The following is a 19,254-nucleotide window of genomic DNA, read 5'->3' on the forward strand; positions in this document are numbered from 1 at the left end:
CACACACACACACACACACACACACACACACACACACACACACTTATCAAAAGTGCATCTGACTCTACTAACAGGGTTAGTTGCAGATTAACAGTTAACTGTCTTTACTATTTCTGGCTGTTGATCCTTTGACATAAACAACCAACAGATGTTTTAGTTATTATTTAAAAAGAAAAGAAACTGTTTGAAATACATCATCCGTTATTAAAGTTCTTAAGTTAAACCCTGGAAAGATGAAGGCAATCTGGACCACAAATCCCTCGACTCTTAGAGATAATACGATCAGTGTATCCCTTGAACGTTTTCATGGTATTAGTACTTGCACGACGATTCAAACAGTGTGCTGTTACTCTCAGAGTGGATATAAAAACGTGGAGACAAGAAACAGAAGCACCCTTAACAATCCAGTCATATCTGATTTTTACTGATGCACATTTTTCACCAGCTTTCAACATGCAACATTTTACAAATGAGCATAAAATCGATCATACGCACATGAGTCCCATCAAATCAGAACAAAATTAACAACATTTGAGATGAACTTGTATTTGACAGAAGACAAAAACAGCTGCTCGTACAAAAGGTTGTAAATCCCTCCACCTCTGGTGCCGTTCTGTAGATGGTGTGTTTTTCGTCAGTTTTTACATGTGTGGTCTGATCTCAATCATAGATGCCCTTGACACGCTTATTCTCAGGGTCAAAAGGAGATTTGAGGTGTGCTTTGGCCTTGTATACTACTCCCATCCTCTCCAGGGTAAACTCACCACTCTTTATGAAGTTAGCGCTAACCTGATGAAGAAAGAGACGGTGAGAGAAAATGATACGTCATAAAACACAAAAAAGACAGAACGATAAGCAAGTATGGGGAGGAGAATTTCAAATGTGTCAAACAAGGACACAGTAAAGATGAAAATGACAAGGGAGCAAAAAGAGATGAGCAAGAATCCACGTACTTTGTAAACCAGAATGACGGAGCAGCTCATCAGGCTCACGATCCATCACAATTCACAAATTGCATACAATGCCATTTGTGACTGTGCGATTTGTGATGGATGGTTCTGTATATAGTCCGTAAGATGACAAATAAAACCCTGACCCTGAGCACAATTTGGTTGTAAATGCTTGTGTGCAAGTATCACAAAAATCTGACAAGTCATAGAGGAGGAACACCATTACTTGTTGGTTGTATAAAATACTGCTCCGAGCAGGCAGATTATTCCAGAACGGACAATGTGACTGCAGGAGTTTTAAAGCACAGGAAGCTATCAGTTCCCTCATGACTCAGTGTCAGCTCGCTCGTAACACCAAGTGCTAATTTTCACTGACTGACTCCCCAGCTCTCCCACTAATCTGTCACCGTGTCTCGAATTCATTCGCTGACAGACACATGCTCCATGTCCTGGAGCCTCACGCTAACCATACGCGTGCATACTACTTGTTTATTACTAATCAAAGAAAAACCTTGAGAAGAATTTAAATGCAGAAATACATGCAGGGACATATGACACATATCTAAGCAGATATTAAAATCACAGAAGTCAACTGCTGCACGCAACCTTAGCTACTAATCTAATCTGTCTGATATTCAGTTATGACAACGGCTCGTGTGATCATTTTAGTTTTCTGCACTTTACTTTCAAGGATTTAGTAAACTCGACACATTTTTTTCACAACAGCGCAGATCTCTGCCATTTTCATATTTTAACACAAACACTGGAAAACGGGAGAGAAAGTGGTCAGAATAAGTGTGGGCACTGCAGTGTGTTGGTGCTTTTAAGGCACTTACCACTCCTCCATCTGGATTGCGGATGTATCCATAACCAATAGTTTTGTCGATATAAAAGCCATAGTCGGCACGTCGGAGGTGACCAACAGGAACACCATTGCGGTAAATAGCCTCCAGACCAAACATCGGGACTTTCCTAAAAGCCACAGAGTAAGAGATGCAGATAATGATAACAGCTTTATCTCAAAACAATGTTGCAAAGATTTTGACATTTGACAATGAAAGACTGGAGGCAGTGTCAAGTTTTCAACAATACAACCCTGTTGCCGTTTCACTGGATTTGTTTGTTTTGGACCGCTTTTGATAAATATTAACCAGTGCATACCAGTAACAGCCCACAAGACCTTTCTGAGAAACTCAGACCACGCCATCACAACTGACTGCTGTCAGTCGGTCAGAGTTTCCCGCTTCCAGCACATCAACTTTAATAACCGACTGTTCACTTGCAACCTAAAATACCTCATTTCCTTGACAACTGCCACTGTAACGAGATAATCAATGTTATTCATCTCACCTGTCAGTGGTTTTAATAATGTGGTTGTTTGGTGTATAAATACAGTCTCAGGTCTCAGAAAATGAAAAGATTTGTATTTTTTTGGTGTATTATTTACTTCATAAAATAAGGTGATGAATCTTAAATATTAATAGTCAGAACTACTTAAACATAATATATCTAAAGATAACATTTATAAACTGCTTCACCTGTTCCCATCTTTTGCTCTGGAATAAAACATATTTGATTTTATTTGATTTGATTTTTTGCACCATCTTTAAATATAATGATCCTGTTGCCTGGGAATAACATGGATGGTTGCTGTGCTGCTGAAAATATTTAAATTACATCTATAAATGCCCCCCCCCCCTTAATTAATTTTCTTAATTTCTTTCTGATGACTAAAATATCATGTCACGACAGAAGCTCTACTGACTCATCAGTGGTGAAGCAGACGATGCGCCTCTTCAGTCCCTCCTTCTTCTGTTTCTCTAACATATCACGACCCTGGAAAGGGACTGAACTCTTCAGCTTGCAGGTGAAGGCTAGCCCCGCCTCCAGTGGTGTGTCATCAGGGCGCAGGTCGGCGTGCCAATGCCTGTACCCTTAAAAACAAGAAACACCGAAGATTAGAGTAAAAGCCATGTTTCCTGCATATTTGGTACAATATTATTAAAAGTAAACTTTGGCTGAGTTCCATGCTGGATGATTATTAAAAGAAATGTAGACTCAGTTGTTTTGTTTACTAGTTAAATCCTACCTGAGCTAGATTGGATATTATTAGTTATAGATTTATGACCTTTAAATACAAGTTACCTTTCTCTATGCTGAGCGAGTCGATGGCTCTGTAGCCTGAGTTGATGATGCCGTGCTTTGCACCAGCAGCCATGACAGCACGGTAGACTGGAAGGCAGGAATCTTTGGGAATATGCAGCTCCCAGCCGAGCTCTCCGACAAATGACAGGCGCATAGCTCGCACCTGTGATGAGAGAGGGGTCAGAGAAGAGGCTTAGAAGATGGAGAGATGCACAAAGAGGACCGAGCTGCCATACTCTTTTTGTGCTCATTCATGCACAAACACACTTCATCCTTAAGGCCCAAATTTACATGGAATTCATTTTAATACCAAAAGCAGCTTCACAGAAAGCCAGAAAACAGAAGAGAAAAATCAGGACAGATGTACGAAGATACAAGGTGCACAAGAAAGGACAGGAGGGAAAATACAATCATACTGAAGGCATGAAAGACGTTGCTATGAATCAAAAGGAAAATGGAAAGCATTTTGCAATCTGTGTGTCATTCTTTATAGTTTGTCTTTTTCAATAAAGATCGTGTTAACGTTCATCATCTTCACAGCAAAAAATGCAGAAAAAGGAAGAGGAGAAAAAACTCCAGCGAACGGCTCAGGAGAAGCAACTGCAATCTGTTTACCTTCTGACAACTGATGAAGACTGCGAGTACAGACTGTGTATCCTGTCATTTCATTTTTGCAAAGTGAAAATCTGCACACAAATCTTCTCCTTCTGTTTCTTCTTCTATGGTATTATGTAAGCTAAAGCGCCCTCACACCCTTACAGAAAACTGTGTGAAATTAATAAAGCAAAAATGTCAGCCAGCAGAATGGCCATGTAGTGGTTATAATAATCTAATATTTTATGCAGTTTACTACAACAGTGACAGCCATTTTCATTTTTAACTGGGAGTGAAATAAGATTAAACCATGTAGATACCTTTGGGCTTGAAGCACTGAAAAACTGCAGGCTAAAAGTCTGCATTATTATTATTAGCACTGCTGTTTTAATGCCAACCTCACCATTTGAAAAATGAAATGTATCATTTTACATATAGCAGGTATCTGTGCTAACCCCGGCAGTGTTTTCTGAGATGATGTCACATTTACCAGGCAATGTCTATCTTTGATAAACAGTCCATCTTAACATTTTTTTTAAAGTTGTATGAGATGAAAATAAAAAAGTTCTTCCTTCAGTTCCCTTTTCACTACAATAATATATATATATATATATATATATATAATGTGTCAGTAATGTAACAAGAAGTCCCAGTACATGTACATGTTATATATTATAATTAAGTAGGGCAATGTGTCTTCATTACAACGTTAACCACCAGGGAGGAAAAACAAAACAAGCAATACATGTAAAGATCTGAAATCAAGTTGCATTATCAGTAACAGCTTTAAAAATCCAGAATATGCCACTTAATCATAACAAGACTGACTCTGCTGCCTTAATTTGTATCAGATTCAACAAAGCACTGAAAACATTCCTCAGAGATTTTGGTCCGTAGTGACATGACAGCATCACATAGCTGCTGTAGATTTTTTGGCTACAAATCCATGATGTGAATCTCCTGATTCAACCCAAAGGTGCTTTGTTGGATTGAGATCTGACCATGAGTATAGTCATTAGTCATTGTCATGTTCAACACCCTGGTTTGAGATGATTTAAGTTTTGTGACATGATGCGATACATGCTGGAAGTAGCCTTCAGAAGATGGGTGCACAGTGGTCATAATGGGATTTATTTATTTTTTATTAGTACTTTATTTATCCAGGTTAAAAATCTCATTGAGATTAAAAATCTCATTTTCAAGAGAGACCTGGCATCATGGCAACAAAAGTTAAAATACACATACCACATAAATATATAACATTTAAAACAAATACAATATCCCATACCAAACATGTGTAAAATATACAATAACAGATCAAATTAAGAGTACATTAAAAACAATCACACTGAGTAAAAGAGTTATTCTCTCGTTCCTTTAAGACAGACTTAAACTCTCCCAAGGTAACCAATTCTGATAATTTCAGTTCCTTCTGCAGATTATTCCAGGAAGCAGGGGCAGCGTATTTAAAAGCCCTTTTCCCCAATTCTGTTCTGATTTTTGGGACAATCAATTGTATGATATTGTGAGAACGAAGGCTGTATTGGTTGTGGTTTTTACACATATAAACACATAAATAAGATGGAACCAGCCCAAGGAGAGATTTATAGATAAAGATCAACCAATGGGAGAGTCTGCGAATATGCAAAGATGGACATTTAGCAGCAGCATACAAAGAACAATGATGTACACGACTTCCATAGCCAGTAATAAAACGTAAAGCACAATGGTACACAGTATCCAACCTCTTTAGGTAGTGGGCAGGTGCATTCATAAAAAGCAGGTCACCATAATCTAATAAAGGTAAAAAAGTTGCATGAATCAAGTGTTTTCTCACTTTGAGGGAGAAACAGGATTGATTTCTAAAAAAGTAACCTAGTTTTAGTTTTAACTTCGACACAAGCCTTTGGATGTGAGTTTTAAATGACAAATTCTGATCTACAATGATCCCTAGATATTTGTAAGGTGTGACCATTTCACTTTCAGTTCCTTGAATTGTTTTAATCTTAGGAGACGTAGCTAACAACTCCTTGCCATTTGAGAATAACATGAACTTGGATTTATCTGGATTTAACACCAACTTAAGTTGAGTTAAATGGGACTGAACTATATCAAAGGCAGACTGCAGAAAATGCAGAGTTTGTGCTACTGAAGGGGATGAACAATAAATAATTGTATCATCTGCATAAAGATGAAATGCTGCATTTGACAAATTATCACAAAGGTTGTTTATGTAAAGAGAAAATAGCAATGGCCCTAATATGGAGCCCTGTGGAACTCCTTTGGATACTGGGAGAAAAGAGGAAGAAGACCCAGCAGCACGGACACACTGTTTTCTTGCTGACAAGTAATTTGAAAACCAACTTACAGCATTTACAGATAGACCAATATTGTTTAGTCTATTTAATAAAATAGCATGGTCAACTGTATCAAAAGCCTTTGACAAGTCAAGAAAAAGAGCAGCACAGTATTTTTTGCAGTCCATTAAATTAACGATGTCATTAATAACCACTTAAATAGCAGCAGTTATTGTGCTGTGTTGTTTTCTGAATCCTGACTGATGTTGGGAAAGAAAGGAAGTTTTGTCCAAAAAGTCTTTCAGTTGTTCACTAATGAACTTTTCTAGAACTTTTGCTAGAACACACAATTTAGATATGGGCCTGTAGTAACATCTGAAGGATCACCTCCTTTCAGCAAAGGGAGAGACAGTAACATGGAATTTGCTTTTTACATAAATTGCAACACCGCCACTGTCAATGGAAAATTGTATTTAGTAGTCAGTATAAGCTTTTAATGATATAAGTTTACATGTGATAGAATACTGCATGATGACCTTTTCCTGCTTAGAACTGATTGTCTCATTGTTCAAACTGATTGTTCTTTATAAAACGTGTTCTGATATTTCTATCTGAATCTTCCCACAATAGTAAAAGTTGAACAAGCAGTCTGACCTCCACACACCACACACACAAAATAAACTAAAATAGAATAAATAAAGACAAGTGCAAGAACAGAGCGCTGATCACAGGGCCCCCCACTCTCGTGTGAGCGCTCTGTGACCGCCCTTGCAAGTAAAATCTGCAGCGTGTGTGTGTCTTCACTCTTAGACTCTCAGCTGAAGAAGTGTCTTTTAAAATAAATCTCTTGACAGCCACCCTTTCTGAGGTGGTCGCAACGGAAAAGATTATAGCCTGTTATTGCAATGTCTTTGTCAGTAATCGATTTTGTAAGCCAGGTTTCTGATAATATAAGAATATGGTATCTAACTCTTTCATCCAAATTTTCACAAAATCAAGTTTGGGAAGAAGACTTCTGACATTTAAATGAGTGATACCAAGACCTGTTCGAGTTTTGAAATCACAAGGAGTACTTAAGCATTTGCAATCTGGACCGGGATTAGGTTGCACATTTCCAGATAAAAGAAGCAGAAGAACAATAAAACATTTTCTTTTCACAGATTTTTTTTTGTAGGATTACAGACTGATTTCTCTTAGTGCCCAATCTCTTTGGGGGGTGAGAGATTGGGAAATAAACCAGTGATATGGAATAATAATCAGTTAAACATGAAGAATCTCTGCTGATGATCACGTTTGAGAAGCTTAAAAGATGTAAAATCCCACCTTGTTCCCTTTGAGAGGAGTAAGAAGTATGGTTTTTCTTGCTCCACAGACATCATGTAGACAAAAAGCTGTCAATAAAAACAAAGGAAAAAAGACTACACAGGATAACATGCTGACTGACAGATAGACCTGATAGACCTGTGGTAGAGCCTGGTTGTGGCCTGCTGGCTGGACCTGCTAGCTGATGGTGGAGCCTGGCTGTGAGCTGATGGTGGAGCCTGGCTGTGGGCTGATGATGGAGCCTGGTTGTGTAGGAAAGCTTCTGGTTGTTCCACTGAACAACCAGAAGCTTGTTCAATATGGGAACATATTGTTCAGTGGCAATATGTCCCCATATTGCCATGGTCAGCAACAATACTCAGGTAGGCTGTTGTGTTTAAACAAAGCTCAGTTGGTGCTAAGAAGCCTAAATGTGTCAACAAAAAAAAATGCCCCCACCCCCATTATAACACCACCAGCCTCAAGCTGTTGATACAAGGCAGGATGGATCTATGTTTTCATTTTGTTTACTCTAAATTCTGGCCCCATCTAAATGTCACAGCAGACATTCAGACTGAGACCAGATAATGATTTTCCAAACTTCTATTGTCTAATTTTGGAGCGCTAACGCAAATTGTAGGCTCAGTTTCTTGTTCTCTGCTGACACGAGTGCCACCTGTACAATGGTCCTCTGCTGCTGCAGATCCATCTACCTCAATGTTCGGCACTCTGAGATGATCTTCGGCCTACCTCGAATGTAACAAGTGGTTGCCTTCCCATCTGCCCAGAGCAGTATGACCATTCTCCTGGCCTCGAGCAAAGCATCAACAAGCCATTTATGCTCAGACATACTGGTTATTTTCTCTTTTTAAGATCAATCCCTAGAGATGGTTCTCTGGGGAAAATCCCAGTACAGTAGATCTTCAGTTCTCAAAGTCACATAAATCATCTGTCTTCCTCATTCCGATGCTTGTTTTGCACTTCAGCAGGTCAACAGCATACCTAAATGTGTCGATTTGCTACCACATGACTGACTGATTAGATATTTTCAGCAATGACCAGTTGAACAGATGTAACTAACAAGGTGGCGAGTGAGTGTACAATGTTACAATGAAACAATATGAGAACAACACACAGGTGACAAATCCCATATTGCTCTTTAAAATGAAATCACATCAAATTCAGGTGAGAGAAAAGGAGATGGAAAGATCACATCTAAAAAAAAATTTAAAAAAAATATGAGAGAGAGCAAATAAAAAAAAAACGTGGAGAGAAAACAACAGTTTCCCCAGTAGGTGTAGTGACAGCCAGGCCATCTGGCCATGTAGGGATCACCCTGAGTCCCATATGTACGCATGAAGCTCTGGGGAAGGTACATGTATGCCTGCATATATTCAAAATACAACCTAAAGCACATGAGTGACCAGCAATTATACATTTACCTGGCAAAAATCAAAGACAGATAGCTAAAAGGCTGACATATGTACAAGACTGCATCTACACATAAATTTGTATCTCCCTCCATACATGCTGCACATTTGCTATTAGGAGAGAGCGAGAGACAGAGAGAGAGAGAGAGAGAGAGAGAGTCTAATGAGCTATGAGGGGAGCAGAGGGTTCTGGTCTCACAGCAGTGCAGCCATTAAAATGTCACCCAGACAAGGCCAGAAACCAGCTGGAAGACAGCACAAGTGGCACACTTGCACACAAGCAACACAAACACTCCTGCAGAGCTGTGAGAAGATGCTGACTGCAACCACCAGAGCGCTGCATAATTCATGCAAGACCAACTAAGAGAGCGAGTACGTGTGTGGACATATGTGTCGCTGCATGTGTTGGTACAACATGCTCTTTTTCTTTTTTCTTTTTTTTGAGGGCAGGAAGTCTGTGGAGGTCAAAGGCAGAGGCTGATCACACTTAACTGCATCACCTCTTGAAAAATTTATAAAAAGACAGCTAAAAATGAGTACATGAGCATCATTTTTGCTCCTTTTCCCTTTCCTTTATAGCAACTGCACCTCCATCCCTCCCTTAAGATACCAACCAAATGTTTTAAAAATCACGATTGGTCTTTTATTTGTACCATGGTATGAATACAAAGAGTTTCCCATGTCCTTCTAAGCCACGGCCTTATAAACTTTGTTTTGAGTCAGTAGACCTCAGGGACGGAGGAAGAAAAGGTAGAATGTGAAAAAAAATACATAGATTTTGGACAGACTCGACATGCAAGGAAGTCACAAGGACGCCTTGAGACACACCATCTGTTCCTCCTACACACAGTGTACAATCTTTGATGACTGAACCTTTTAAATAAAAAAAGAAAAGAAAATACCGTTTCACTCAACAGCATGCAATTTGCATAGTGGCATTTTTAATTAACTGCATTCTTCATTTAACTAAGACAGACAGGGTTATTTTGAAGCAGAGAAATGTAGAGCATCCATCGTGTACATGTGTGTGTGCATGTAACGGGTGTGTGAGTGCTGTCACCTGATGTCCTGCTGCAATAACAACTTTGTGTGAGGAGAAGGGGAAAGCTTCGTTGCTCAGGTCTGTGTCTAAAACCTCCTGTAATACCTCCCGGCTGCAAAAAAGGGAAAAAAAAAAAAAAAAAAAAAACACCAATAAGAAGAAGAAGAAACTCTGGCAGTCATTCAACACATTTTCTGTATTTGTGCAACCAGAGTGCAGAAACACAATTATTGTTGACATTCTTTATGTATTTATTTTTATATTTTGGTATACGTTTTCCCAGCACAAATAATGCTGGAACAATCCAAAAATGTACCAGCTCTTCTCCCACAATCATACACACACACACAAAATCAATATTACATAAAAAAATGAGTCAACAGTAACAAAAAAAAAAAAAAAAGGGGGGGGGCTAATTTTAGCTCACTGTGCTGCTTGTACATTTGTATGTTTGTGAGTGGGCAGGTAGAGAATACAATGTGTGAGGCCTCGTCAAAGAGATATTTTTGTAATATTGTGGCAAGAAGCCAGGGATGAAGATCTCAGGGGAAGGGTTAGAAATGCAACTGGAGGGGTGTCCTCTAATTCAAAAGAAATAAATGCGTAAAAAAAACAAAAAACGAATGCTCTTAAAATTCCCTGCAGAAATATAGCTGGAATATGTAGGGTTTCTAACATATGTATGTGTGCAGGTCTCAATGCATGTGTGGGGCTAATAATAATTTTTTTTGTGCCATTTTCCAGTTCCTCCCATCCCTTTCTCACTGAACTTAAGAGCCCAACAGCAAAGGCTAATTAGCTATATATAATCAGTGAATTGCTCTGTTTTGTATGTGTGTTTGCGTATTTGGCAAAAGGGGCACTCGCAACTACCAATTTGTTTCTCCTACTTGCCGCATCACTGTGGCTCTCAGCTGTGCGTCTGAGAATCCGCATCCACACAAACAAGGCTCGATTAAAGGACGTCACATAATTTCATCCATTATACAGCGCACAAGGTGCATAATTGCAAAAGCGAGTGGTTAAGCACTACTTTTGCCCACTGGAACACACTGCCAAAGCTGCGTGAGAGAAAGGCTGCAAGTTTAAAGACTCCCCTATTGAGTGAATTTGAATGAGACGACTCAGGGAGGGAAAACACGGGCAAACACATTTCCATAAATGCTGCAATCGCTCCTCTCCTCATGCTCTAAAGGGATCAATTTGCTTCGTAAGAAAACAAAACCCCCAAAATGCTGAATTTCTCAAACGTGGCAAAAACAATACAGAGGAGCTAAAAATGATTACAGTAATGTGCGCAGAGAGGCAACACAGATGCCAGTCTTTTCTAAATTACACACACACACACACACACACACACACACACACACACACACACACACACACACACACAGGGAATCATTCACGGGTGAAAATATGCACACTCATGAAATAAATGTGCTTTGGATGCTAAAGAAAAGTCAATGAACTCCATAATCATCATAGATATTGTCTTGTGTGTATGAGCATATAAAAATCACACACACACACACACACACACACACACACACACACACACACACACACACACACACACACACACAGGACTATCTAGCAGTGACGCAGTGGTTTCCAGTTTGACGTAAGCAATAAAGGCAAGAGGGATAGAAAAACCTAGGAAAAAAAAGTGAAGATGACACTGAGCACAGGGGGTGTGTGTGTGAGAAAGAAGTGGATACAATCCACAGAGACAGAGAAAAGAAACTTAGGAGAACAGGAGAAAGAAGCAAAGCCTCAAGAAAAAAAAAATCGACAAAACCCACACAGGGAACGGAGTGGACTAACCCTGCTGCTGGTGAGAGGGAAGAACAAAGACAGAGGGCGGTGAGCTGGGGAGGAGAGGAGGTGAGAGGGGAAGAAAAAGATAGATGTGGAGTGCAGAGAATAAGATAAGGAATAGGTAAAGGTGGTGTAGCTTCACTATTTGAGTGTTGAGCAAAGGGAAACTGTGGGAAGGATAAAGAAAACATTGATCTCCCTCCATATCTGCAGTAAGATTTTTACTTGCACCGTGCACAAATTTGAATCCGTAGATTAAGAAATCAAGCTGATGTTGATGGTTGAAGCTGAAGAAATAATTGCTATGTGACAACAGGTCTTATGGAGTGATGAACTCAAATCTGAAATCTCAACATTATTGAAGCAGCTTGTGATCATCTTGAAGCGAGCAAAAATCATCCAGCATCCAAAGAAGAGCTTTGAATGTCCGTCAAGAAGCCTGCAGAACTTTCCATTAGTGCAACTCTGTTTTTGCCTTATTAATGGATTTCCGTTGTGTCTGCACATGTTTCAATAAATCACTGCACCCGTTTTCTCAAAATCTCTGACAAACTGCATCATTGACAGTCTATTGAAAATTATTTATGTAAGCCAGCAGAATTAACACTTAATCCTTGAAACTCATCACTAGTGTTCAACTTGGAAGCTGATGCAAACCTTCATGGGATTTATTATTTTCAGCTCTGAGGTGCAGAAGAGTGAACTTGAGAAGCCCTAAAAATATAATCTAACCAGTAAATGTACGATGAGGTGGTATCATGCAGTAGTAGACTGCATACTGAGCAAGGTACCCCAGGTGTCCTGAACTTCACAAGGTTTACAAGGATTTTTCAGGTCAGAGTTGATATCAAAGGTCTCAGTACCCTACAGTCTCTTAACAGTTGGATACACACCTTCAATTGTTCTCTTGTTCATTTCTCATCTGGATATAAGTCATTCCAGAGTTAACATTCACTTCTAACCCTCTTGCTTTCCTCACCTTTTGGGCCCCTGGATGCTGATCATCCCCATGTCCTCAGAGTGGTCCGTCAACTGGCAGCGAAAGCCTTGATCCTGAAGAACTGTTTTAATGTGGTTCCAGTTGTGTTCTGCCACACCGCCTCCAATGGCCAGGTAATATGCATCACCTGGAGCAAAGTCAGATGGCGATCAGGTCAAGTATAAGAAAGAGAAAGACACATGAAACCACTTTATCTATAGCATACAGTTTGTAATCACAAGTGTGAAGAATCTCAGCTGACAGCTACATTAGGTGATCTGATGATGAGATAACAGAGTTTATTACATTAAGATGTTTTGAAAGTTGACTCTGTTGAATCCTTCCACTTACTTTATGTAGATATATTCAGCAGGACTTGTCAAGAAATTTGCATAATTAATAGAGCGGCAGCAACTTTTTCATGGCATTTTAATTGCTGCTTCCCACCTAAGATGTCATTACGCAACATTAATTACTTAACAAATTAATTTATCTCCTGTGATTCATGTGCTCCCTGGGGTTTTTCAATCTGCAGCTGTGGTAATAGAAATATACCTGAACAGATGTTATTTTCCAGGCTTTTTTTGATGTAGTGGAGTCAAAATGACAACATAAAGAAACAAGCTACTGCTGTGTAACGTCAAAAGGAGACACATCTTTCATGATATTCTCTTTTCTTGAGTGAGACAAGAGTAAAAATAATTAATAAATGTGGATAAACAGTACTGATTGGGCGAAAGAACCACAAATAACAGAGGAAAAAAATAACAATAAGTCTGAAATAAGATAAAACAGAATAGCACATTATTAAATCCAATAAACAAAATACAACAGCTAAGCTGACAAATAGTGATGCGGAGATAGGGAGATGAATGAAATAACAGTAATAGGTAAAGAGTGCAGCAAATAACTGTGAAACACACTCGTCTACACACTATTTCTCACCGCTGGATTCTGGTGCCAGGGGCAGGTTGGCCACACCAGGCTCCAGTCTGCTCACAGTCAGGTCGGCCTCTGACCCTCCTCTTTTATTCAGCATGCAGGTATACACAGTGGTACCTGCAACACACACACAAACAATTAATACGTGCTGCAGACTTTGCAGACGTATTTTAAGCATGCTGTTGAGTGGAAACATACTGATGGAAGCGTGCTCTATGTGTGAACAGGGATGAATATTTAATACATTCAAGTGTACTGACACTAAGTTCACAACTTAGTTGTTCTGAAGGAACAATAATCGTGGCTCTGATCCTCTTAACTCATAAAACTCTGCTTTTTTGTAGCAGAGTACTGTGCAAAAGTCCTGGGACACACCTCATTTCTTTATTTTTTTCTGGGAAAATGGGAAATAGATGTTGCAATTTACTTCCTATGTGAAGCTGGATGTTTGTTGTGATTGTTTCTTTCTTTAAAAAGAGGGGTTAACCTTTCCCTTGGTTTTCATTTTACTTTAGCTCAGACTTCTAGCTGTTTTGAGTTTGCTTTCTGTGATAAGTAACAAGAAATGTATTTCTTTTTTCCAAATCTGGAATGATTTCAATGCAGTGGCACTTGACCACACATGTACAGATGGAGGTAGAGACAGACCTAGTCATACAGGCTGTCTTTAACAGACCCTCATGCACTCTTAGAAAGTATGTTATTACTAGTTTTAATCAGGTCTGAAGACTACAAACAGAAAGAGAAAAACACTTGGGGGTTCAAGTTATAAAGATGCGAGTGTGCCGAACCTCAGCAGATGCCGGTGTCATACATTTTTTAAATCCATACAGGAAAGTAACAGAGAGGCTTAAAACTAAAAGGATTATCTGTCTTCTCACTTCTTCAGAACTTGATCTCACCTTTGGAAAGGCTCTGGGGCCAAAAAAGTAGCAATGTAAAGAACGCAGCTTTCCATTTTCATATCTGCACAATGGTAGGATTCAGACACTGTTGTCAGTTTGCTGATTGTGACAAGAATACAAGAAAATGAAGCAGTAGAGACATTTGTCGCCACTGTTAACAGCATACCAGACACATTACATACTGGTACTTAGTCCTGTGTAGAAGGCTGCTATGCCTCGCTTGTTGGCATCTTTTTCATAACTCTATGCACGTAGCTGCCCTTTTTATTCTGTCAATCTTTCTTTCTTGTTTTTTTTACTCTGACCTGGCTTCTTGTTGACATCAGCAGTGAACAGCCAATCAGCTGCCTTCTTGGCATCGGGTCCAGTGAGATAGAACTTTCCAAAGTAGGACATGTCAAACACAGCCACACTGTGTCTACATGAGAGGCACTCGTTCTTAATCTAAATAAAAATAAAACAAAAAGAACATGATAGCAAAAGGATAAAAACAAACTGTCCCAACTCTGCAAAGCATGATGTTTCTAAGAAGAATGCATGTTATTGTCAGATCCCTGAAGGCAACATTCATTACAGCAGTGAAGAGAGATTTTAAAATCAAGGTTAGCATTCTCTCCTCTAATTTAATCCTGCAAGCTGCTGAGTTAGCGTGTGTTCTCCCTCGATACCATTTAAACACCATTAAACTCACCGACTTCCCCTTAGAAGCCTTCAGTGCGTTTATACTCATCTGACCGCACGGTAATACTGCACTATCGATCACCCACACATACCATTTACTCTTAGTACTGTCTCTTACCACGTCATGATGTGGAGGGAAGTCAAAGGTGTACTCTTGACCTAGCAGTTCATCGTATTTGTACTTTTCATTCCTCTTCACATCGTAAGCTCCGTAATAATCATAGTCTTTAACCTGTGCAATATGACACAAACAATTAGAAGCTAATTAATCATTACGGTTTCGCACGAAACAAGGCAAGATGTAGAACTGAGCCAGACACTGTGGTAGCATCATCCATTATTGGCAGTCAGTATGTTCTAACAGCCTCTATCCAGCATGGCTTCTGAAAAAATATCACCGGGGCAATTATATAAAAGTGTGCCTGCGACTATGTATAGCATTCAGAATATGTGCAGTGTAAGTGTGTTTCTCACAGGAGCAGGTCCTTCTTTGTTGAACCAGCCAGGTCTCTCCCAGCCATGCCGCTCTTGGAACATGCAGCCCTGCTCTGTGAGCACCTGAAAACAACCACACATACGGAGTACAGTACAGCAAAAGCAGTTCGTGGCTGTCTTTGAAGAATTGCTATTTATTCACTAGAGGTCAACATGATGAACTAACACAAAACTTGGACACACTCTCACACTTTAAATGAGGGCGAAGTGGGGGCAAACAGTTGACAATTTCCAAAAGAAGAAAACATACATGAACACAGTCGATGCTGTATTTCTGGACACCTGTGGATCGAACTACAATTTCCTTTAAGCTCTGTTCTCCAGCATGAATTGAAAAACTCTAGCTGAGAGGTATTGTGATAATAGTTCTCTGTGGTTTAGTCACAACAAGCAAACCTCCCCCCCCCCCATCACACCCAGTCTTTTGATCCATTGTCAGTATAAAGATAATACAGTACATTCTGTCAAAAAGAGAAAAGATTGTATGGCCTAAACAATAAAACTCTAATCTAACATCACAGGAATCAATAAGAGTGAAAGTACACTGTTAGTTTTCCATAAATTGCTGCAGAAATATTAAACTTCTTATTTCTTCTTATTTCAGTCTTTAGATAAGATATATCAGGGCTCCTTGTTAAACTGACAGTCGCCCACAGTCGGTAGGTATGTTCTGCTATGCTCTGCTCCTAGCAGGCATCTAGCAGTCTCTTGCCAAAACTTCCCACACTAGGCTATATTTACCATCTGTGCTACCGAGGTGGAGAAAACGTGTGAGCAGCAGTGTCAGAGATGGCCTGCATGTGCTCTGAAATAATCCCATATTGCCTCTTAAAGCTAGACAGTCTCATTACTTGCATAGCTTCCCCGCTTGATCCAACCCTTAAGTACCTCCGAGCCACAATACATTAAACCTTTGTCTTGTGTTAAATAGGAAAGGTCACAGGTGTGTTACACATGAAAAGATTACTTGTTGTTGTACTAGACACTCATGGATGGTAAAAAAATAAAGTAAACGCTCTCTCAATCATATTATATAATACACCACGTCATTAGTTTTGTGTGAAATAAATGTGTATACCCCAAGCAAAAGCTTATACAAACCACCTTTATCACTATTAACCTGAAGTAATAGATTTAGCCATAGAGAATTTTTTGGCCCACTCTTTAAAACTTCAGTCATTGCACTGACTCGGTGCAACGTCTTGAGTCGCATCCTGTTACAGATTTGCTGCTGTGCTTGGGATCATTGTCCTGTCGCATGACCCAATTTTGCCTATACGTGGATTTAGTATACAGAAGAGTCCACGGTAGACGCGAGAGGTAGCTCTTGGGTTTATGCAGCTTCTCTGAGCGTTGCACGGTCTGGCTTTGGGGTGAATTTGCTGGGACATCCACCCCCGAGAAGACTGGCTCCACTTGAGTAACCTTTCTCACTGTACAAGGATGGGCTTCAAAATAGCACGGTAAGCCTTCCCAGACAGAAAGCAGCAACAGTCACTTCACCGCTATCATTGATGTCTGTGTTAACACATTTCTGACTACTCCCGACCTGCCAAAACTTTACACTTGATCAGTTAATCAAGTGCATTTGATTAGCAACACCTGGCTGCTATTTGCCCTCTTAGTTGCTATGGAAGCAGTAAGGTGTACTTTGTTTTTTCCACAACCTGCTTTTGCATTTTGGATTATTTTTCTTTTAAATAGACGATGACATGGTGTAAAATGGTACTTGTTGTTGTTCATCTCAGGTTTTATTTCCTTGATTCAAAGATCTGCTAACAACCAGATTAAATCATAATATTTAAACCTTATAATTGAAAGAGGGTGTATGTACTTTTTACCATGACTGTAAGTAAGGCTTAAATTCTTTTGCTTTTTACTGACTTTTTGCTCAATCTGACTTCATTTTACTATTTCCCCAACACAAAGAAACCTATACTCATAGATCCAAGTAAACAACAAGATCTTCCAATGACTATAAGGCAAACTTAAGTTATAATGATTACAAATTATTTTTATTTCATAGTGAAGAGCAAAAACCAGATGTTGAAAACCCCCTCATATATTTAAACGAAGCAAACTCTGAGAAAGCACACGATATAAGCTACAAGACAAATTGGCAATGTTACTAATGGAATTTGTGTTAATAATCTTTCATGAAAAGATGCCTACATTTCCGAGTGGGGGTACAAATTGCAACCGTTAAATGTAAATGAATTCTGGAATAGGAAAGCATGTCTAAGTGGATCATTAATGCATAAAGTGTGGTAGTGGGGCCCATTAAAAGTTTGTGCCAGGCTCAGGAGGGAGGGGAAGCTGAAAGACATCTGAGACCAGGCTACTGAAACTAAGTGTAGCATTTAGATTCATGTTGGCAGGGGTTGCATTATTAAATGTAACTGCTGGGGATAACTTACACCTCTAACTGCCTTCTGCTTGAATCAGCTGCCTCTAGGTTTGAACAAAGGCAACGGAATAAGAGAGTGAGATCCCCGTGTCCCAAACCTCGAGTTTACAAACACTTGTATGCCTATATCTCTCACAAGTCTTTTAAGTCCCTTTTATGACATTCACACACATGGAAATGTGACAAGCTAGGGTTTCAGCAGCATCATTTATATGTAGATTTGTTCTATCTGCACATTTCTGTCTCAGCTAGCCAGACAGATGTTGTGGTAGCAGAAGTGTAGAAAGAGAAAGAAAGGGGAAACACATAAAATGCAGACTTTAATGAGAATAACTAAAGCAACACAATTACGAGAAGAAGAAAAAAGGGAAGCAGACTTGTGTGAATCTGACGAAAACCTGAATGAATAGATGAAGAAAACTGAGTGACTGAAGGAGAAAAGTGCAAAAGTTAGATGGGTAACAGAGGGAAGAAATCGGAAATGACAGGTCAAGTTACATGCAGGGAAAAACATGGACTGGATATTGGTCCACAAACCAGCATGCATGTTTGTCTAAATCAAGACAGACACAGTAAGTAAATGCCCTGACGATTACCCAACTAAAAAAAGCTTTAAGGAAGCCAAGGTTAGGCTTAATGTTTATCTCAAAGGAAAAAAGAAAAAAAAAAAACATGCGTATCTTCTTCCCCTTCACCCACCTACTTACCAGCTTCTGCCTGCCTAACTTTAATAAAAAGGTTTAAACTTTTCATCTGTGCCTGAGTCGTGCATGAGTCCTGTGCTCTCTGTCACCATTTGCTAGACTACCTGTTCATACAGTAGTTCTTTTATCATTTCTGCGCTTATCTCAAACTCATCCGTGACTCACACCACAGCTGAAAGGAGTGTGACTAACTCCCAGCACAAAGACAAAGCATGTGGGTCACTTCCTTGAACTCCTCATGAAACACTGATTAACTGTCTGCACTGGAGATCAAACCACTGACCTACCTGGTGGAAAGGATCCTTCCTCATGTTTCGGCTGGCCAGCGGCTCATCAAAGGGGAACACTAAAGAGTAGTTCTTAGCATACGACTCGTGACTCCTCTCTCTGATCCACCGTTTGTTGTCTGTCAGCGAGTTATGAAAGCGCCTGAGAAAGAAGGGAGACGGATTCAAAAGATGCTCATTAAAAGTCACAATCGTTCAGACTTCATTAAAACTTGCTGCAGTTCCTGCTGCCTTTAGCTAAAGTGATAATCTGAAGAATTTTGAGTAGATTTTGTG

The 19,254-nt window shown here is 39.6% G+C and overlaps 1 protein-coding gene across 1 annotated transcript in view; it reads right to left on the bottom strand.

Moving 5' to 3' along the window:
- Positions 1–410: 410 nt before the first annotated feature.
- The window catches only part of sardh (sarcosine dehydrogenase), a gene marked incomplete in the record, with an annotated part of 42,436 nt that continues 23,592 nt past the window's right edge, over positions 411–19,254 (bottom strand). Inside the window, 11 exon segments of the mRNA XM_042223716.1 lie at positions 411–789; positions 1,787–1,922; positions 2,716–2,884; positions 3,096–3,258; positions 9,779–9,872; positions 12,558–12,705; positions 13,503–13,616; positions 14,710–14,848; positions 15,204–15,317; positions 15,560–15,643; positions 18,979–19,120. Of these exon segments, the coding sequence (XP_042079650.1) occupies positions 661–789; positions 1,787–1,922; positions 2,716–2,884; positions 3,096–3,258; positions 9,779–9,872; positions 12,558–12,705; positions 13,503–13,616; positions 14,710–14,848; positions 15,204–15,317; positions 15,560–15,643; positions 18,979–19,120 (1,432 nt within the window).

This window comes from Haplochromis burtoni, unplaced genomic scaffold (genome assembly GCF_018398535.1).
Source record: "Haplochromis burtoni strain Fernald_Lab_line unplaced genomic scaffold, NCSU_Asbu1 Contig_118, whole genome shotgun sequence".
NCBI lineage: Eukaryota > Metazoa > Chordata > Actinopteri > Cichliformes > Cichlidae > Haplochromis > Haplochromis burtoni.